General features: G+C 48.1%; 1 protein-coding gene across 4 annotated transcripts in view; it reads left to right on the forward strand.

Annotated features, from left to right (window-relative positions):
• FBRS (fibrosin) overlaps nucleotides 1-12,954 on the forward strand; it is a 118,839-nt gene extending 105,885 nt beyond the window's left edge. For all 4 annotated transcript variants that reach the window (XM_063935494.1, XM_063935496.1, XM_063935495.1 and 1 more), the window contains 4 exons: nucleotides 5,294-5,371; nucleotides 11,537-11,620; nucleotides 11,891-12,047; nucleotides 12,127-12,954. In XM_063935494.1, coding sequence (XP_063791564.1) covers nucleotides 5,294-5,371; nucleotides 11,537-11,620; nucleotides 11,891-12,047; nucleotides 12,127-12,742 — 935 coding nt within the window. In that variant the 3' untranslated portion in view covers nucleotides 12,743-12,954. The remainder of the gene's footprint in view (nucleotides 1-5,293; nucleotides 5,372-11,536; nucleotides 11,621-11,890; nucleotides 12,048-12,126) is intronic.
• Nucleotides 12,955-16,171: the final 3,217 nt, after the last annotated feature.

A 16,171-nucleotide genomic window follows, 5' to 3' on the forward strand; every position in this document is an offset into this window, starting at 1 on the left:
TGCAGATACAGCCGCAGTCACACACAGAATATAGGCATGTCACATATCCTATTACTGACACTGTAATGTAGCATTATGTATACAGATACAGCCGCAGTCACACACAGAATATAGGCATGCCGCATATCCTATTACTGACACTGTAACGTAGCATTATGTATGCAGATACAGCAGCGGTCACACACAGTATATAGGCCTGCAGCATATCCTATTACTGACACTGTAATGTAGCATTCCGTATGCAGATACAGCTGCGGTCACACACAGTATATAGGCATGCCGCATATCCTATTACTGACACTGTAACGTAGCATTATGTATGCAGATACAGCAGCGGTCACACACAGTATATAGGCATGCCGCATATCCTATTACTGACACTGTAATGTAGCACTCCGTATGCAGATACAGCCGCAGTCACACACAGAATATAGGCATGCCGCATATCCTATTACTGACACTGTAATGTAGCACTCCGTATGCAGATACAGCTGCAGTCACACACAGAATATAGGCATGCCGCATATCATATTACTGACACTGTAACGTAGCATTATGTATGTAGATACAGCTGCAGTCACACACAGTATATAGGCATGCCACATATCATATTACTGACACTGTAACGTAGCATTATGTATGCAGATACAGCTGCAGTCACACACAGTATATAGGCATGCCGCATATCATATTACTGACACTGTAATGTAGCATTATGTATGCAGATACAGCAGCAGTCACACACAGTATATAGGCATGCCGCATATCATATTACTGACACTGTAATGTAGCATTATGTATGCAGATACAGCCGCAGTCACACACAGAATATAGGCATGTCACATATCCTATTACTGACACTGTAATGTAGCATTCCGTATGTAGATACAGCTGCGGTCACACACAGTATATAGGCATGCCGCATATCCTATTACTGACACTGTAACGTAGCATTATGTATGCAGATACAGCAGCGGTCACACACAGTATATAGGCATGCAGCATATCCTATTACTGACACTGTAACGTAGCATTCCGTATGCAGATACAGCTGCAGTCACACACAGTATATAGGCATATGTCGCATATCCTATTACTGACACTGTAACGTAGCATTATGTATGCAGATACAGCCGCAGTCACACACAGTATATAGGCATGTCACATATCCTATTACTGACACTGTAACATAGCATTCCGTATGCAGATACAGCCACAGTCACACACAGAATATAGGCATGCCGCATATCATATTACTGACACTGTAACGTAGCATTCTATATGCAGATACAGCTGCAGTCACACACAGAATATAGGTATGCCGCATATCATATTACTGACACTGTAACGTAGCATTCTATATGCAGATACAGCTGCAGTCACACACAGTATATAGGCATGCCGCATATCATATTACTGACACTGTAACGTAGCATTATGTATACAGATACAGCCGCAGTCACACACAGAATATAGGCATGCTACATATCCTATTACTGACACTGTAACGTAGCATTATGTATGCAGATACAGCAGCGGTCACACACAGTATATAGGCATGCTGCATATCCTATTACTGACACTGTAACGTAGCATTCCGTATGCAGATACAGCTGCAGTCACACACAGTATATAGGCATGCTACATATCCTATTACTGACACTGTAACGTAGCATTATGTATGCAGATACAGCAGCGGTCACACACAGAATATAGGCATGCTGCATATCCTATTACTGACACTGTAACGTAGCAATCCATATGCAGATACAGCCGCAGTCACACACAGAATATAGGCATGCCACATATCCTATTACTGACACTGTAACGTAGCATTATGTATGCAGATACAGCCGCAGTCACACACAGAATATAGGCATGCTACATATCCTATTACTGACACTGTAACGTAGCATTCTGTATGCAGATACAGCAGCGGTCACACACAGTATATAGGCATGCAGCATATCCTATTACTGACACTGTAATGTAGCATTATGTATACAGATACAGCAGCGGTCACACACAGAATATAGGCATGCTGCATATCATATTACTGACACTGTAACGTAGCATTATGTATGCAGATACAGCCGCAGTCACACACAGAATATAGGCATGCTACATATCCTATTACTGACACTGTAACGTAGCAATCCATATGCAGATACAGCCGCAGTCACACACAGAATATAGACATGCTGCATATCCTATTGCTGTCACTGTAACGTAACATTCCGTATGCAGATACAGCTGCGGTCACACACAGAATATAGGCATGCTACATATCCTATTACTGACACTGTAACGTAGCATTATGTATGCAGATACAGCAGCGGTCACACACAGTATATAGGCATGCAGCATATCCTATTACTGACACTGTAATGTAGCATTATGTATACAGATACAGCCTCAGTCACACACAGAATATAGGCATGCTACATATCCTATTACTGACACTGTAACGTAGCATTCTGTATGTAGATACAGCCGCAGTCACACACAGTATATAGGCATGCAGCATATCCTGTTACTGACACTGTAATGTAGCATTATGTATGCAGATACAGCCTCAGTCACACACAGAATATAGGCATGCTACATATCCTATTACTGACACTGTAACGTAGCATTCTGTATGTAGATACAGCCGCAGTCACACACAGTATATAGGCATGCAGCATATCCTGTTACTGACACTGTAATGTAGCATTCTGTATGCAGATACAGCCGCAGTCACACACAGTATATAGGCATGCCGCATATCCTATTACTGACACTGTAACGTAACATTCCGTATGCAGATACAGCCGCAGTCACACACAGTATATAGGCATGCAGCATATCCTGTTACTGACACTGTAATGTAGCATTATGTATGCAGATACAGCAGCGGTCACACACAGAATATAGGCATGCCACATATCCTATTACTGACACTGTAACGTAACATTCCGTATGCAGATACAGCCGCAGTCACACACAGAATATAGACATGCCACATATCCTATTACTGACACTGTAACGTAGCATTATGTATGCAGATACAGCAGCGGTCACACACAGTATATAGGCATGTCACATATCCTATTACTGACACTGTAACGTAGCATTATGTATGCAGATACAGCAGCGGTCACACACAGAATATAGGCATGCCGCATATCCTATTACTGACACTGTAATGTAGCATTATGTATACAGATACAGCCTCAGTCACACACAGAATATAGGCATGCCGCATATCCTATTACTGACACTGTAATGTAGCATTATGTATACAGATACAGCCTCAGTCACACACAGAATATAGGCATGCCACATATCCTATTACTGACACTGTAACGTAGCATTCTGTATGTAGATACAGCCGCAGTCACACACAGTATATAGGCATGCAGCATATCCTGTTACTGACACTGTAATGTAGCATTATGTATGCAGATACAGCCGCAGTCACACACAGAATATAGGCATGCCGCATATCCTATTACTGACACTGTAACGTAGCATTCCATATGCAGATACAGCTGCAGTCACACACAGTATATAGGCATGCCGCATATCCTATTACTGACACTGTAACGTAGCATTACGTATGCAGATACAGCCGCAGTCACACACAGAATATAGGCATGCCGCATATCATATTACTGACACTGTAACGTAACATTCCGTATGCAGATACAGCTGCAGTCACACACAGTATATAGGCATGCCGCATATCCTATTACTGACACTGTAACGTAGCATTACGTATGCAGATACAGCTGCAGTCACACACAGTATATAGGCATGCCGCATATCCTATTACTGACACTGTAACGTAGCATTCCATATGCAGATACAGCTGCAGTCACACACAGTATATAGGCATGCCGCATATCCTATTACTGACACTGTAACGTAGCATTACGTATGCAGATACAGCGCAGTCACACACAGTATATAGGCATGCCGCATATCCTATTACTGACACTGTAACGTAGCATTACGTATGCAGATACAGCCGCAGTCACACACAGAATATAGGCATGCCGCATATCATATTACTGACACTGTAACGTAACATTCCGTATGCAGATACAGCCGCAGTCACACACAGAATATAGGCATGCCGCATATCCTATTACTGACACTGTAACGTAGCATTATGTATGCAGATACAGCAGCGGTCACACACAGTATATAGGCATGTCACATATCCTATTACTGACACTGTAACGTAGCATTATGTATGCAGATACAGCAGCGGTCACACACAGTATATAGGCATGTCACATATCCTATTACTGACACTGTAACGTAGCATTATGTATGCAGATACAGCCGCAGTCACACACAGAATATAGGCATGCCGCATATCATATTACTGACTCTGTAATGTAGCACTCCGTATGCAGATACAGCCGCAGTCACACACAGAATATAGGTATGCCGCATATCATATTACTGACACTGTAACGTAGCATTCTATATGCAGATACAGCTGCAGTCACACACAGAATATAGGTATGCCGCATATCATATTACTGACACTGTAACGTAGCATTCTATATGCAGATACAGCTGCAGTCACACACAGTATATAGGCATGCCGCATATCATATTACTGACACTGTAACGTAGCATTATGTATGCAGATACAGCCGCAGTCACACACAGAATATAGGCATGCTGCATATCCTGTTACTGACACTGTAATGTAGCATTATGTATGCAGATACAGCTGCAGTCACACACAGAATATAGGTATGCCGCATATCATATTACTGACACTGTAACGTAGCATTCTATATGCAGATACAGCTGCAGTCACACACAGAATATAGGCATGCTACATATCATATTACTGACACTGTAACGTAGCATTATGTATGCAGATACAGCCGCAGTCACACACAGAATATAGGCATGCAGCATATCCTATTACTGACACTGTAACGTAGCATTATGTATACAGATACAGCCGCGGTCACACACAGAATATAGGCATGCCGCATATCATATTACGCAGCATAAACTGCTTGTGCGTCTTATTTACATTGTTTTGTGAATAAGACGTATTTTAATGGAATAAGTCAAACGGAAAGATGCTTGGCTTTACCAAGTCACCCCACATCATGGCGTGACTGGAAGGGCTGTTTAATGTGGAAGGAGGCTAGAGGTAAGTGCCCACATCTGTATATGTAGGAATATATTGTGTACAGCGATGTGCGAGTTGTAGGACGCCTCGGTGGTACATCCTGTCCTATAGTGATTCTCTTTCCTCCTGCTCCTGTCCCCCCAGGTGCTGCGTCCCACCCTCCCGGACAGTTTCAGATCGTTAGTTCAGCTGGCACCTTTCTTACACCCTCTGGTCCTGTCGGTGAGTTTTCAGGGTTTGTCTTAATATAAAAGTGTGGGATTTTCATTTATTTTTCTCAAGCATTCATAAGGGATATTGGGGATAATTAGTACGATGGGGTATAGACGGGTCCAAAGGAGCCGGTGCACTTTAAATTTCTTCACTGGGTGTGCTGGCTCCTCCCCTCTATGCCCCTCCCACAGGCAATTTAGAAAAAGTGCCCTCAGGAGAGGATGCACACTGCAGCTCCAGAGAGTTTTCTTCAGTTTATTTTAAAACTTTTATTATTTTCGGTATGCAGTTTGGGCAACAGTATATCTGCACCATGGGAGTTAGGGGGGGACGGTCAGCGTGGCATGGCGCCTTAGCTGTCGCAATCGCAGCACGCCACACACCCCTAACAGATGCCTGAAGGTGATCGTTGGTGGTGAGTACAAGCCGTGGGCCCAGATAGGAGGGTACCCCGGTTCATTGCGCGGCATACGGGACTCTCATGGGGAGGGACGGCTAGAGCCCCCTGTGTAAACTGGCTGACGGTAGCTTAAACTAGCACTTGTGTGATGTTTTTAACCAAACTAGGAGACGTTGCTAGTATAAAAAAATCACTGTTGCTCCGGCGCCATGGGGGGGGGGGGATGAGCTACCTCAGAGCAGGACCAGCTGTATTTTGGCGCCTTCCTCTGCTTAATGAAGCTGCAGCAGGCGCACACAGCGCTTCCTGACTCACAAAACACACTGGAAAACTGGTACAGGGTGTAGCAAAGGGGGAGAGCCGCTATTGTACACTATCTCTGTCTTATACAATCATTGGTGTTTCACTGTGATATAGTAACCTGACAGCCTCACTGGGACTGTGTAGCTGGGGTGTGCTGGTCTCCTCTCTCTGTGTCTCCTCTCTCTGTGTCTCCTCTCACATACAGTAAGGGCAGGTTTGCTAAGTATTACTGTCTGTGTGTATGTCATTGTGATTACTGTGAGACATGGGTAAACACAAACGATGCAGTGTATGCCACACCAGATTCTCTCCCTTATAGCCTGATTCTGTTTCCTGTGAACAATGCAGCCAGTCTTCTCAGATCAGTGAAGGGGCTGTGGGAGAGGGTCCAGAGCCATCCTGGTTAGGGGCTCTAATAACTATGATGTCTGATATGTCATCCCAGCTCACTGCTAATGCACAGAAAACTCAGCTACTACAGCAGGCTGTCGCAGACTTAGCTGCTAGGGCAGAGGTTACACAGCCCCCTCCTTCCCCTCTAGCTCAGGACCACAGAAGCGTGGTCTACCTGCTCTGCTCACTGATTCAGATGAGGATATCCAGGAGGATGGGGATGACTTGGATCTCGTTAGTGGGGATTCCGCCTCTGCACACGATATTGAACCCCTCATTCTGGCTATACGGGACGTGTTAAAGCTCCCTCTAGAGGACGCTGCGTCACAGCAGTCATTTTTCTGTACACAAAATAAGCCTTATGTCACTTTCCCCGATTCTGCAGCTCTAGATGAGCTCTTTAAATTAGCCTGGAAAAATCCAGACAAAAAATTCCAAGTGTCAAAAAGATTTTTGCACACCTTTCCGTTTGCTCCTGAAGGTAGGAATTTTTGGGAGGAGCCCCCGGGGGTTGATGCATCAGTCTCTCGACTGTCCAAAACGGCGGTGCTGCCTGCCCCGGGCTCCTTTACCATAAAGGACCCTGGAGATAGACTTTAGAGAAGTCTCTATTTTTCTATTTACACAGCAGCAGGTGTATCGCAAAGGCCGGTCATAGCGGGTTGCTGGATGACCCATGCCATTCATACATGGGCTACTCAAATTCAGGAGGGCCTCTCCGGGAGATATGCCTATGGTCACTACGGTGACTCTCCTGAAGCACATTCAGGACACTGCACGCATCCTTTGTGACTCGCTCAAGGAGATGGGCAATATTAATGCTAGGACTTCTGCCATGGCAGTGTCGGTGCTTAGGGCCTTATGGTTGCATCAGTGCATAGCGGACGCAGAATCCAAGCGCAGTGTGGAATCCCTCCCCTTTTCTGTGGATTTCCAAAGTCACTGCAGAGCAATCCACGTTTCTCACCACTGGGGCCCCGCCGGCTAGGCGTACCTACCCGGGACCGTCTGTTCAGTCCTTTCAGTCTACCAGATTTCGATCTAGGGCCAGAGGTGCCTCCAATGCGGCCAGAGACACCAGAGGTAAGACTAAAAGACCTGCAACCACCGGTTCTCAGGAACAGAGCACCAGTTCCGCTTCCACTAAGTCCTCAGCATGACGGTGCCCACCCACCCCGAGGGGATCTCGAGGTAGGAGCTCGACTGCGTCACTTCAGCCGCGTCTGGGAGGTTTTCTGTCAGGGTGCCTGGGTCAGGGACCTGCATTTCTCAGGGCTACAGGCTGGAGTTCGACAGTGTTCCTCCTCAACGCTTTTTCAAACCAAGCTTACCAGCTTTGGAGGATACGCAAGTTATGTTGCAACAGGCCATCCAAAAGTTGGTTCAGTCCCACGTCATTGTTCCAGTACTAATACCACAACGAGGCAAGGGTTATTACTTCAACCTGTTTGTGGTACCGAAGCCAGACTGTTTGGCAAGGCCCATTTTGAATCTAAAGTCCTTGATCCCTTACCTAAGGGTTTTCAAGTTCGAGATGGAATTCCTGCGAGCAGTAATTGCAGGCCTGGAAGAACAGGAGTTCATGGTTTCCTTGGATATCAAGGACGCCTACCTTCATATTCCTATTTGGCCAGCTCATCAGGCTTATCTGAGGTTTGCCTTGCTGGAAGATCGCTACCAGTTCCAGGCACTGCCCTTCGGCCTGTCCACAGCTCCGAGGGTATTCACAAAGGTAATGGTGGAGAGGATGTTCCAGCTCCGGATCCAGGGGGTCAGTATTGTCCCTTACCTGGACGATCTTCTGATAAAAGCAAAATCCAGGGAGCTGTTATTGCTCCATATCGACCGCACTATCCAACTTCTCTCACAACATGAGTGGATTCTCAATTTACAGAAGTCCCACCTGGAGCCAACTCAGCGGCTCCTGTTCCTGGGGATGTTACTGGATACTGTGGCCCAGAAGGTGTTCCTTCCGGAGGACAAAGTGAGAACACTTCAGGAGATGGTTCGCATGGTGCTCCAACCTGCTAGAATTTCCATCCATCTCTGCATAAGAATGCTGGGGAAGATGGCCGCCTCATACGAGGCGATCCAATATTTGAGGTTCCATGCCAGAACATTTCAATTGGATCTCCTGAGCAAGTGGTCCAGATCACATCTACAAATGCACCGGATGATCCGGCTATCACCTCAAGCCAGGATTTCCCTCCTGTGGTGGCTACAGTCCTCCAATATTCTGGAAGGCTGGAGTTTCGGGATTCAGGATTGAGTCCTCCTCACGACGTATGCGAGTCTGATGGGATGGGGATCTGTCACTCAAGAGGCGCAGTTCCAGGGCAGGTGGTCAGCCCATGAAGCCCTCCTTCCGATCAACATTCTGCAACTTCGGGCGATCTGCAATGCTCTGCTTCAGGCCTCTCATCTGCTCAAGGATCACGCAATCCAGGTACAGTCGGACAACGCCACAGCGGTGGCATACATCAATCGACAAGGAGGGACAAAAAGCAGAGCCTGCGATACTCCTCTGGGCGGAAAGAAATGCAAGAGCAATGTCAGCAATCTTCATTCCGGGGGTGGACAACTGGGAAGAGGACTTCCTGAGTCGTCACGATCTATACTCAGGGGAGTGGGGGCTCCACCATCGGTTGTTTCAGCAGATCATCGACAGATGGGGCTGCCCACAAATAGATATGATGGCTTCTCGACTCAACAAGAAGCTTCACTGGTACTGCTCCCGAACCAGGGACCCTCAGGCGAGGGCAGTGGATGCACTGACGTCGCCTTGGCCTTACCGGCTGGTGTATCTCTTTGCTCCGATTCCGCTGCTCCCAAGGGTGCTCAAGCGGATCAGAAATCAAGGAGTCCAGGCAATTCTGATTGCCCGGATTGGCCTCGGAGGGCATGGTACGCGTATCTTTTGGACATGTCTGTCAAAGACCCTTGGCCTCTTCCACTAAGAAGAGATCTTCAACAGGGACCATTCGTCTACCCGAACTTACGGCGGCTTCGTTTGACGGCATTGGAGGTTGATCAGAACATCCTAGCTCACAATGGCCTTTTCCAAAAGGTTATGGCCATGGTTCAGGCCAGGAAACCGGTGACGTCAAAACACTATCATCATATCTGGAAGAGATATGTCTCTTGGTGCGAGGAACGCACGTATCCGCCTGTGGAGTTCCATTTGGGTCATTTCTTACGTTTCCTGCAGGCTGGTGTGGATAAGGACTTATGTCTGGGTTCCATTAAGGTCCAGATTTCAGCTCTCTCCATTTTCTTCCAGAAGAAATTGTTGCCAGAAGTTCAGACCTACTTGCAAGGAGTACTCCACATACAGCCACCGACTGCACCCTGGGATTTGAATGTGGTGTTGGAATTTCTACATTCCTCCTGGTTTGAACCTCTGATGACGGTGGAAGACAAGTACCTCACGTGGAAGATGGTGATGTTACTGGCCCTGGCTTCTGCTAGAAGTGTCTCAGAATTGGGGGCCTTATCATGTAAAAGTCCTTACTTGGTCTTTTACGAGTACAGAGCGGAGCTCCGGACTAGACAGCAGTTCCTGCCGAAGGTTGTCTCTGCATTTCCCCTGAATCAACCTATTGTGGTTCCGTCAAGTTTCGACATTTCTGCTCCTCTGGAGGCATTGGATTCTGTGCGAGCCTTGAAGATCTATGTCAAGCGGACGGCTCAGATCAGAAAGACGGATTCCTTATTTGTGCTCTATGATGCGCAGAAAAAGGGTTGTCCTGCTTCAAAGCAGTCCATTGCTCGTAGGATTAGGCTTACTATCCAACAGGCCTATGTGTCGGCAGCCTTACCTGTTCCACAGTCTCTGAAGGCCCACTCTACTAGATCAGTGGGATCTTCCTGGGCGGCTGCCCATGGAGTCTCGGCCCTCCAACTATGCCGAGCGGCTACCTGGTCAGAGAAGAACACCTTTGTGAAGTTCTATAAGTTTGATACCCTGGCCAAAGAGGATACCCAGTTTGGGCAGACGGTGCTGCAGCAGCCTCCGCATGTTCCCGCACGTTCTGGAAGCTTTGGGACATCCCCATGGTACTAAGTCTCCCCAATATCCCTTATGGATGCTAGAGATAATAGGATTTTAATACCTACCGGTAAATCCTTTTCTCGTAGTCCATAAGGGATATTGGGCCTCAGTGCGGTGACTTTTCTGCAGGTTTTCTCTTATATAAAAGTTACCCTGTTCAGCTGTTGCTGGTCGGTTATGTTAGTGGTGTGTAATTCTCACCACTCATTATTATGTTCCTTCTCTCCTATATGTCTTTTCTCCTTCGGGCACTGTTTTACCTATAACTGCCTGTGGGAGGGGCGTAGAGAGGAGGAGCCAGCACACCCAGTGAAGAAATTTAAAGTACACCGGCTCCTTTGGACCCCATCTATACCCCATCATACTAAGTCTTCCCAATATCTCTTATGGGCTACGAGAAAACGATTTACCGGTAGGTAATTCAAATCCTGTTTTTTTCATTTTGATAGTCTTAAAACGAGCCGTATTGTCATGTTGTGATAGAATCAGCCTGTGCTGGCCGTAGCGTCTGAATGGGTCACAGGCATCAGTCTCTTGCTGGGTGGAACCCCACGTCACATGTGGCACATATACATATTGCACCATGCCTGACATGTAGCGCATTTACAGATCGCACCATGCCGCACGTGTGGCGCACATACAGATCGCACCCTGCCTCACGTGTGGCGCACATACAGATCGCACCCTGCCGCACGTGTGGCGCACATACAGATCGCACCCTGCCTCACGTGTGGCGCACATACAGATCGCACCCTGCCTCACGTGTGGCACACATACAGATCGCACCCTGCCGCACGTGTGGCACACATACAGATCGCACCCTGCCGCACGTGTGGCACACATACAGATCGCACCCTGCCGCACGTGTGGCACACATACAGATCGCACCCTGCCGCACGTGTGGCGCACATAGATGGTATGTTTTGTAGGAACTCTGTGATCGGGAGATGTGACATTCTCTCTCGCGCGCTCTATGTCTGTCTGTTTCTCGCTCTGTCTCCTGAGTGACCATTCCGCTGTCTTTCAGATCATTACATCCGTAGTCCCGGGTTCTCGACGCTGGCATCGCTGACAAATGGCGCCTTTGGCGGGCTGGGGAACCCCTCTTACAGTAAGTGGTCGGCAGGCGTCACATGTTAGTAGTTTGTGGGTTATTAACTGTTCTTTGTTTTATGTTGATTTGAGCGTTCGCACTTTTACTCAGAAATAAAAACCCTAAAATCTCAGGATGTATTTTATCTGGGGTTCTCTGTCTGTGTACATGTGAGGGGTAGAATTGTACTGGGGGTATTTATAGGGTGGCTGTTCCGGGTAAGTTGGGAGTCTTGGTTCTTTCTGTTGAGGACCGGATAACCATCGTACATACATTCTCCTCTATTAGATCCTTCCACAATGTTCAGTCATAAGGAAGCCTCTGTGGGTCACAGTTTTCCCAGTCCACATGACCCTTGGAATCGGCTGCATCGCACCCCGCCATCCTTCCCGACCATCCCCGGCCAGGATCCGCACAGCATGCACATGAAGGAGGAGAAGGATCGGTAAGAGCAGCTTCCGTGGCTATTCTCCCACCTTCCCTGTATGTACTTACATGTCATTGTGTATTTCTGTCTTTCACAGGGATCTCCTGTATTCCCGCTTGGCCCCGCGCGTGTCTCCTCTTACCACAATGCAACGTCTCCCGGGGAGTGAGAGCCGCGGCCCCTCTCGTACTCTCTCCCCTTATGTACGGCCAGGAAGCAGCTCCGAGACCAAGCCTCGTCTGACGCCGGATCATCCCTCCAAAGTCAAAGTGAAGGAGGAGCCTGAGCTACTGACCTTTGAAGTGAGACGCTCCCCCCTGCCAGGGCTTCACTTACCCCATCCATCACCCCCCTTTGAGCGGTTACGGGGGGCTTTTCTGGGAGAGCAATATCCCAATGCACTGGAAGCCTGGCGAGATGTGTACCGCAGAGCGGATCCACCTCCCCAACGTCTGTATGAGCAGCGAGAAGAACGTGCCCACATCCTGCGGGAGGACTTTGAACGGGCTCGTATTTACGGGCTGCCTGCCCATGTCACCATGCAGTCTGCCACACCGTCTATGTTGGGTGCTCTCTATTCTCACCCTGGCACTGGCCTGCTTAGCAAGACCCCTCCCATCAATCTGCTGAGTGCCCCTCCCCCACTCATCTCCGCTGCGCGACCGGGGTCCCCACCCCGCAGGGACATTTTCAAGGATAGAGACTGCAGATAGAGTGGCCGCCGTCTCCTCCTGTACATATTTATATATTCAACCCTAATACCTTGGGCTTTTGTACATTTTTATTGTATAACGTGATTTTAAGCACTGTGTTCCCCGTTTAGCGTTCCTTTCCCAGGTTTCTCTGTATTAGAGAGGTGCAGGGTGAAGGGGAAAGGACTGGGCGACTCTGTATCCCACCTCAATAAATATTTTCCCCACAATTCCTTGCTGCTATCCTCGCGTTACCGTTTCTTTATATGTTAGTCATGGGGAGTTTTGAGCTGAACTCGGCTGTTATGAGGGGTGGTGTACGGCAAGAGAATAGTATAATCCATAGACTTGAGAAGGTCTCGTCTTGGTGCTAAGTGTCTAGTAGCTTTTCAGAACTGAGGAACTTCTGTACTAGTACTCTGTAGTAATAAGAGAGGAGGTAGGTAGCTGGGGGGGGGGGGGCACACTAGAGCAGGATCCTGAGGTAGCCAGTTGGGTCAGGGAATGGTGGAAACACAGGAGAGCTTGCATCTGATATAGTTGGGTGTCAGAAGGGTGGATACACTGGAGAGCAGGATGCTGAGGTAGATAGCTGGATCACGGAGTTTAGGAGGCACAGGAGAGCGTGCGCCTGAGGAAGATAGGATGTAGACACCAGAGAGTGGGTTCCTGATGGTGAAGACACAGGAAAGAGGGATTCAGAGGTAGATGGCTAGGTCACAGAGGGGTGGAGATATAGGAGAGCGGTATCCAGAGGTCGATAGCTGGGTCACAGAGGGGTGGAGACACAGAAGAGCAGGACTTTGAGGTAGATAGCTAGGTCACACAGGGATGAAGAAACAGGAGAGCGGGACTTCGAGGTAGATAGCAGTCTCACAGAGGGGTGGTGATATAGGAGAGCGCGGTATCCTGAGGTAGATAGCTGGCTCACATAGGGGTGGAGACACAGGAGTGTGGGATTTTTAGGTAGCTTGGTCACAAAGGGGTGGAGATACAGTAGAGCATGATCCTTAGGTATATAGCTGGGTCACAATGACGTTGAGACATAGGAGAGTAGAATCCTCAGGTAGATAGTTTAGTCACAGGATGGTGGAGACAGGAGAGCAGGATCTTGAGGTTGATAGCTGGGTCACAGGGTGGTGACATTGTAGAAGGGAGCAGAGGACACAGAAGAGCAGGATCCTGAGGTAGATAGCTGGGTCATGAGTGGTGGAGAGACAGGAAAGCATGCTCCTGAGGTAGATAGCTGAGTCACAAAGGGGTGGAGACAGGAGAGCAGGATCCTAAAGTAGATAGCTAGATCACAAAGGGGTGGAGATATAGGAAAGCAGGATCTTGGGGTAGATAGCGGAGTCACAGAGGGGTGGAGACATTGTAGAAAGGTGTCTAGTCACAGGAGAGTAGGATCCTGAGGTAGCAGGGTACAGGAAGGATGGAGACATCGGAGAGCAAGCTCCTGATGGTGGAGAGACAGGAGAGAGGGATGCTGAAGTAGATAGCTCGGTCATTGGGTGGTGGACACACTGGGGAGCAAGATTCTGATGCAGCTAGGTTATGTGGAGACATTGTTGAAGGGAGTGAAGCCACAAGAGATCGGCATACTGACGTAGATAGCTGGGCCACAAGGGGAGGAGACTGAGGTAGGTAGATACATCATAGGGTAAGGCAGGATTGCAGGATACTGAGGAAGTTTGCAATGTCTCAGGGAAGTGGAGACACTAGAGAGCAGTATCCTGAGATAGCTTGTTCACTGGGGGATTGTAGACACAGAGCGGGATGAGGTAGATAGGTGGACCACGGGGTGGAGACACAGGAGAGTGAGATGAAGTAGACAGCTGTGTAACAGACAGGTGGAGACAGGGTTGTGGGATCCTGAGGTAGATAATTGGGTAACAGAGCAATATAGACAAAGGATTGTTGGATCCGGAGTTAGCTGGGTCACACGGGTGTGGAGACACTGGAGAGTAGTATCCTAATGTAGACAACTAGTTGGGTCACAGGGTCATTGTGGTATTAGTGTGTAGAAGGATGGGAAAGTAGGAGCCTGACATAGGTAGCTAGGTGCATTATGTGGTGGTGGCAGCGTGTAGAGATTTGGGAGAACAAAACCTGACCTGGGTAGCTAGTTGTGTCAGTGTTAGTGGTACTGCAGTGTGGACGCAAGTTGCGTCGTGGTGGCAGTGATATGGAAGAGCAAAGCCTGACATACAGTAGATAGCTGGATCACAGGGTAGTAGTGGCAGAGTAGTATGGGGTGGAGCTATTGGAGAGCAGGAGCCTGACGTAAGTCGATAGGTGAGTCACAGGGGTTGGAGCCGGGATCCTGAGGTAGATAGTGGGAACATTGGTTAACGGGGGTGGAGACACTGGAGAGCAGATAGCTGGGTCACTGGGGGGTAGAGACACGAGCAGGATCCTGAGGTAGATACCTGGGTCACAGAGTGGCGGAGATACAGGAGAGCGGAAACCTGAGGTAGATGGCTGAGTCACAAACGGGCTAAGACATAGATTAAGATTCTGAGGTAGATAGCTGAGTCACGGGGGGTAAGGGGGGACTAGATACTGGAGAGCAGCATTCTAAGGTAAATAGATGTGTCTAAAGGGGGTGGAGTGTAAGCAGGATCCTGAGGTAGATAGCTCGGTCACAGAGGGTGGAGACATTGGAGAGCAGGATTCTGAAGTAGATAGTTGTGTCACAAGGGGGTGGAGAAACTGGAGAGTGTGATTATAAGGTAGGTAGCTGGGTCACAGATATGTCGAGACACAGGAGAGCAGGATCTTGAAGTAGATACCTGGGTCACAGAGCGGTGGAGATATTGTAGGGAGGTGTGGATACACAGAAAAGCAGGATCCTGAGGCATATTGGGGGTAATTCCAAGTTGATCGCAGCAGGATTTTTGTTAGCAATTGGGCAAAACCATGTGCACTGCAGGGGAGGCAGATATAACATGTGCAGAGAGAGTTAGATTTGGGTGGGGTGTGTTCAATCTGCTATCTAAATTGCAGTGTAAAAATAAAGCAGCCAGTATTTACCCTGCACAGAAATAAAATAACCCACCCAAATCTAACTCTCTCTGCACATGTTATATCTGCCTCCCCTGCAGTGCACATGGTTTTGCCCAATTGCTATCAAAAATCCTGCTGCGATCAACTTGAAATTACCCCCATTGCTGGGTCACAGAGGGGTAGGGCTATAAGAGAGCAGGATCCTGAGGTAGATACCTGGGTCACAAAAGAGTGGAGACACAGTAGAGCAGAATCCGGAGGTAGATTGATGGGTCACAGAGCGGGTAGAGATAAAGGAGAGCAGGATCCTGAGGTAGATAGCTGGTTCACTGGAGTGGAGACAGAGGAGTGCAGGATCCTTAGGTATATAGCTGGGTCACAGAGCGGTACAGACGCAGGAGAGAGGGATGCTGAGGTAGATAGCTGGGTCATAGAAGGGTTTGG

Source organism: Pseudophryne corroboree, chromosome 7 (assembly GCF_028390025.1).
Source record: "Pseudophryne corroboree isolate aPseCor3 chromosome 7, aPseCor3.hap2, whole genome shotgun sequence".
In the NCBI taxonomy this organism is placed as follows: Eukaryota; Metazoa; Chordata; class Amphibia; order Anura; family Myobatrachidae; genus Pseudophryne; species Pseudophryne corroboree.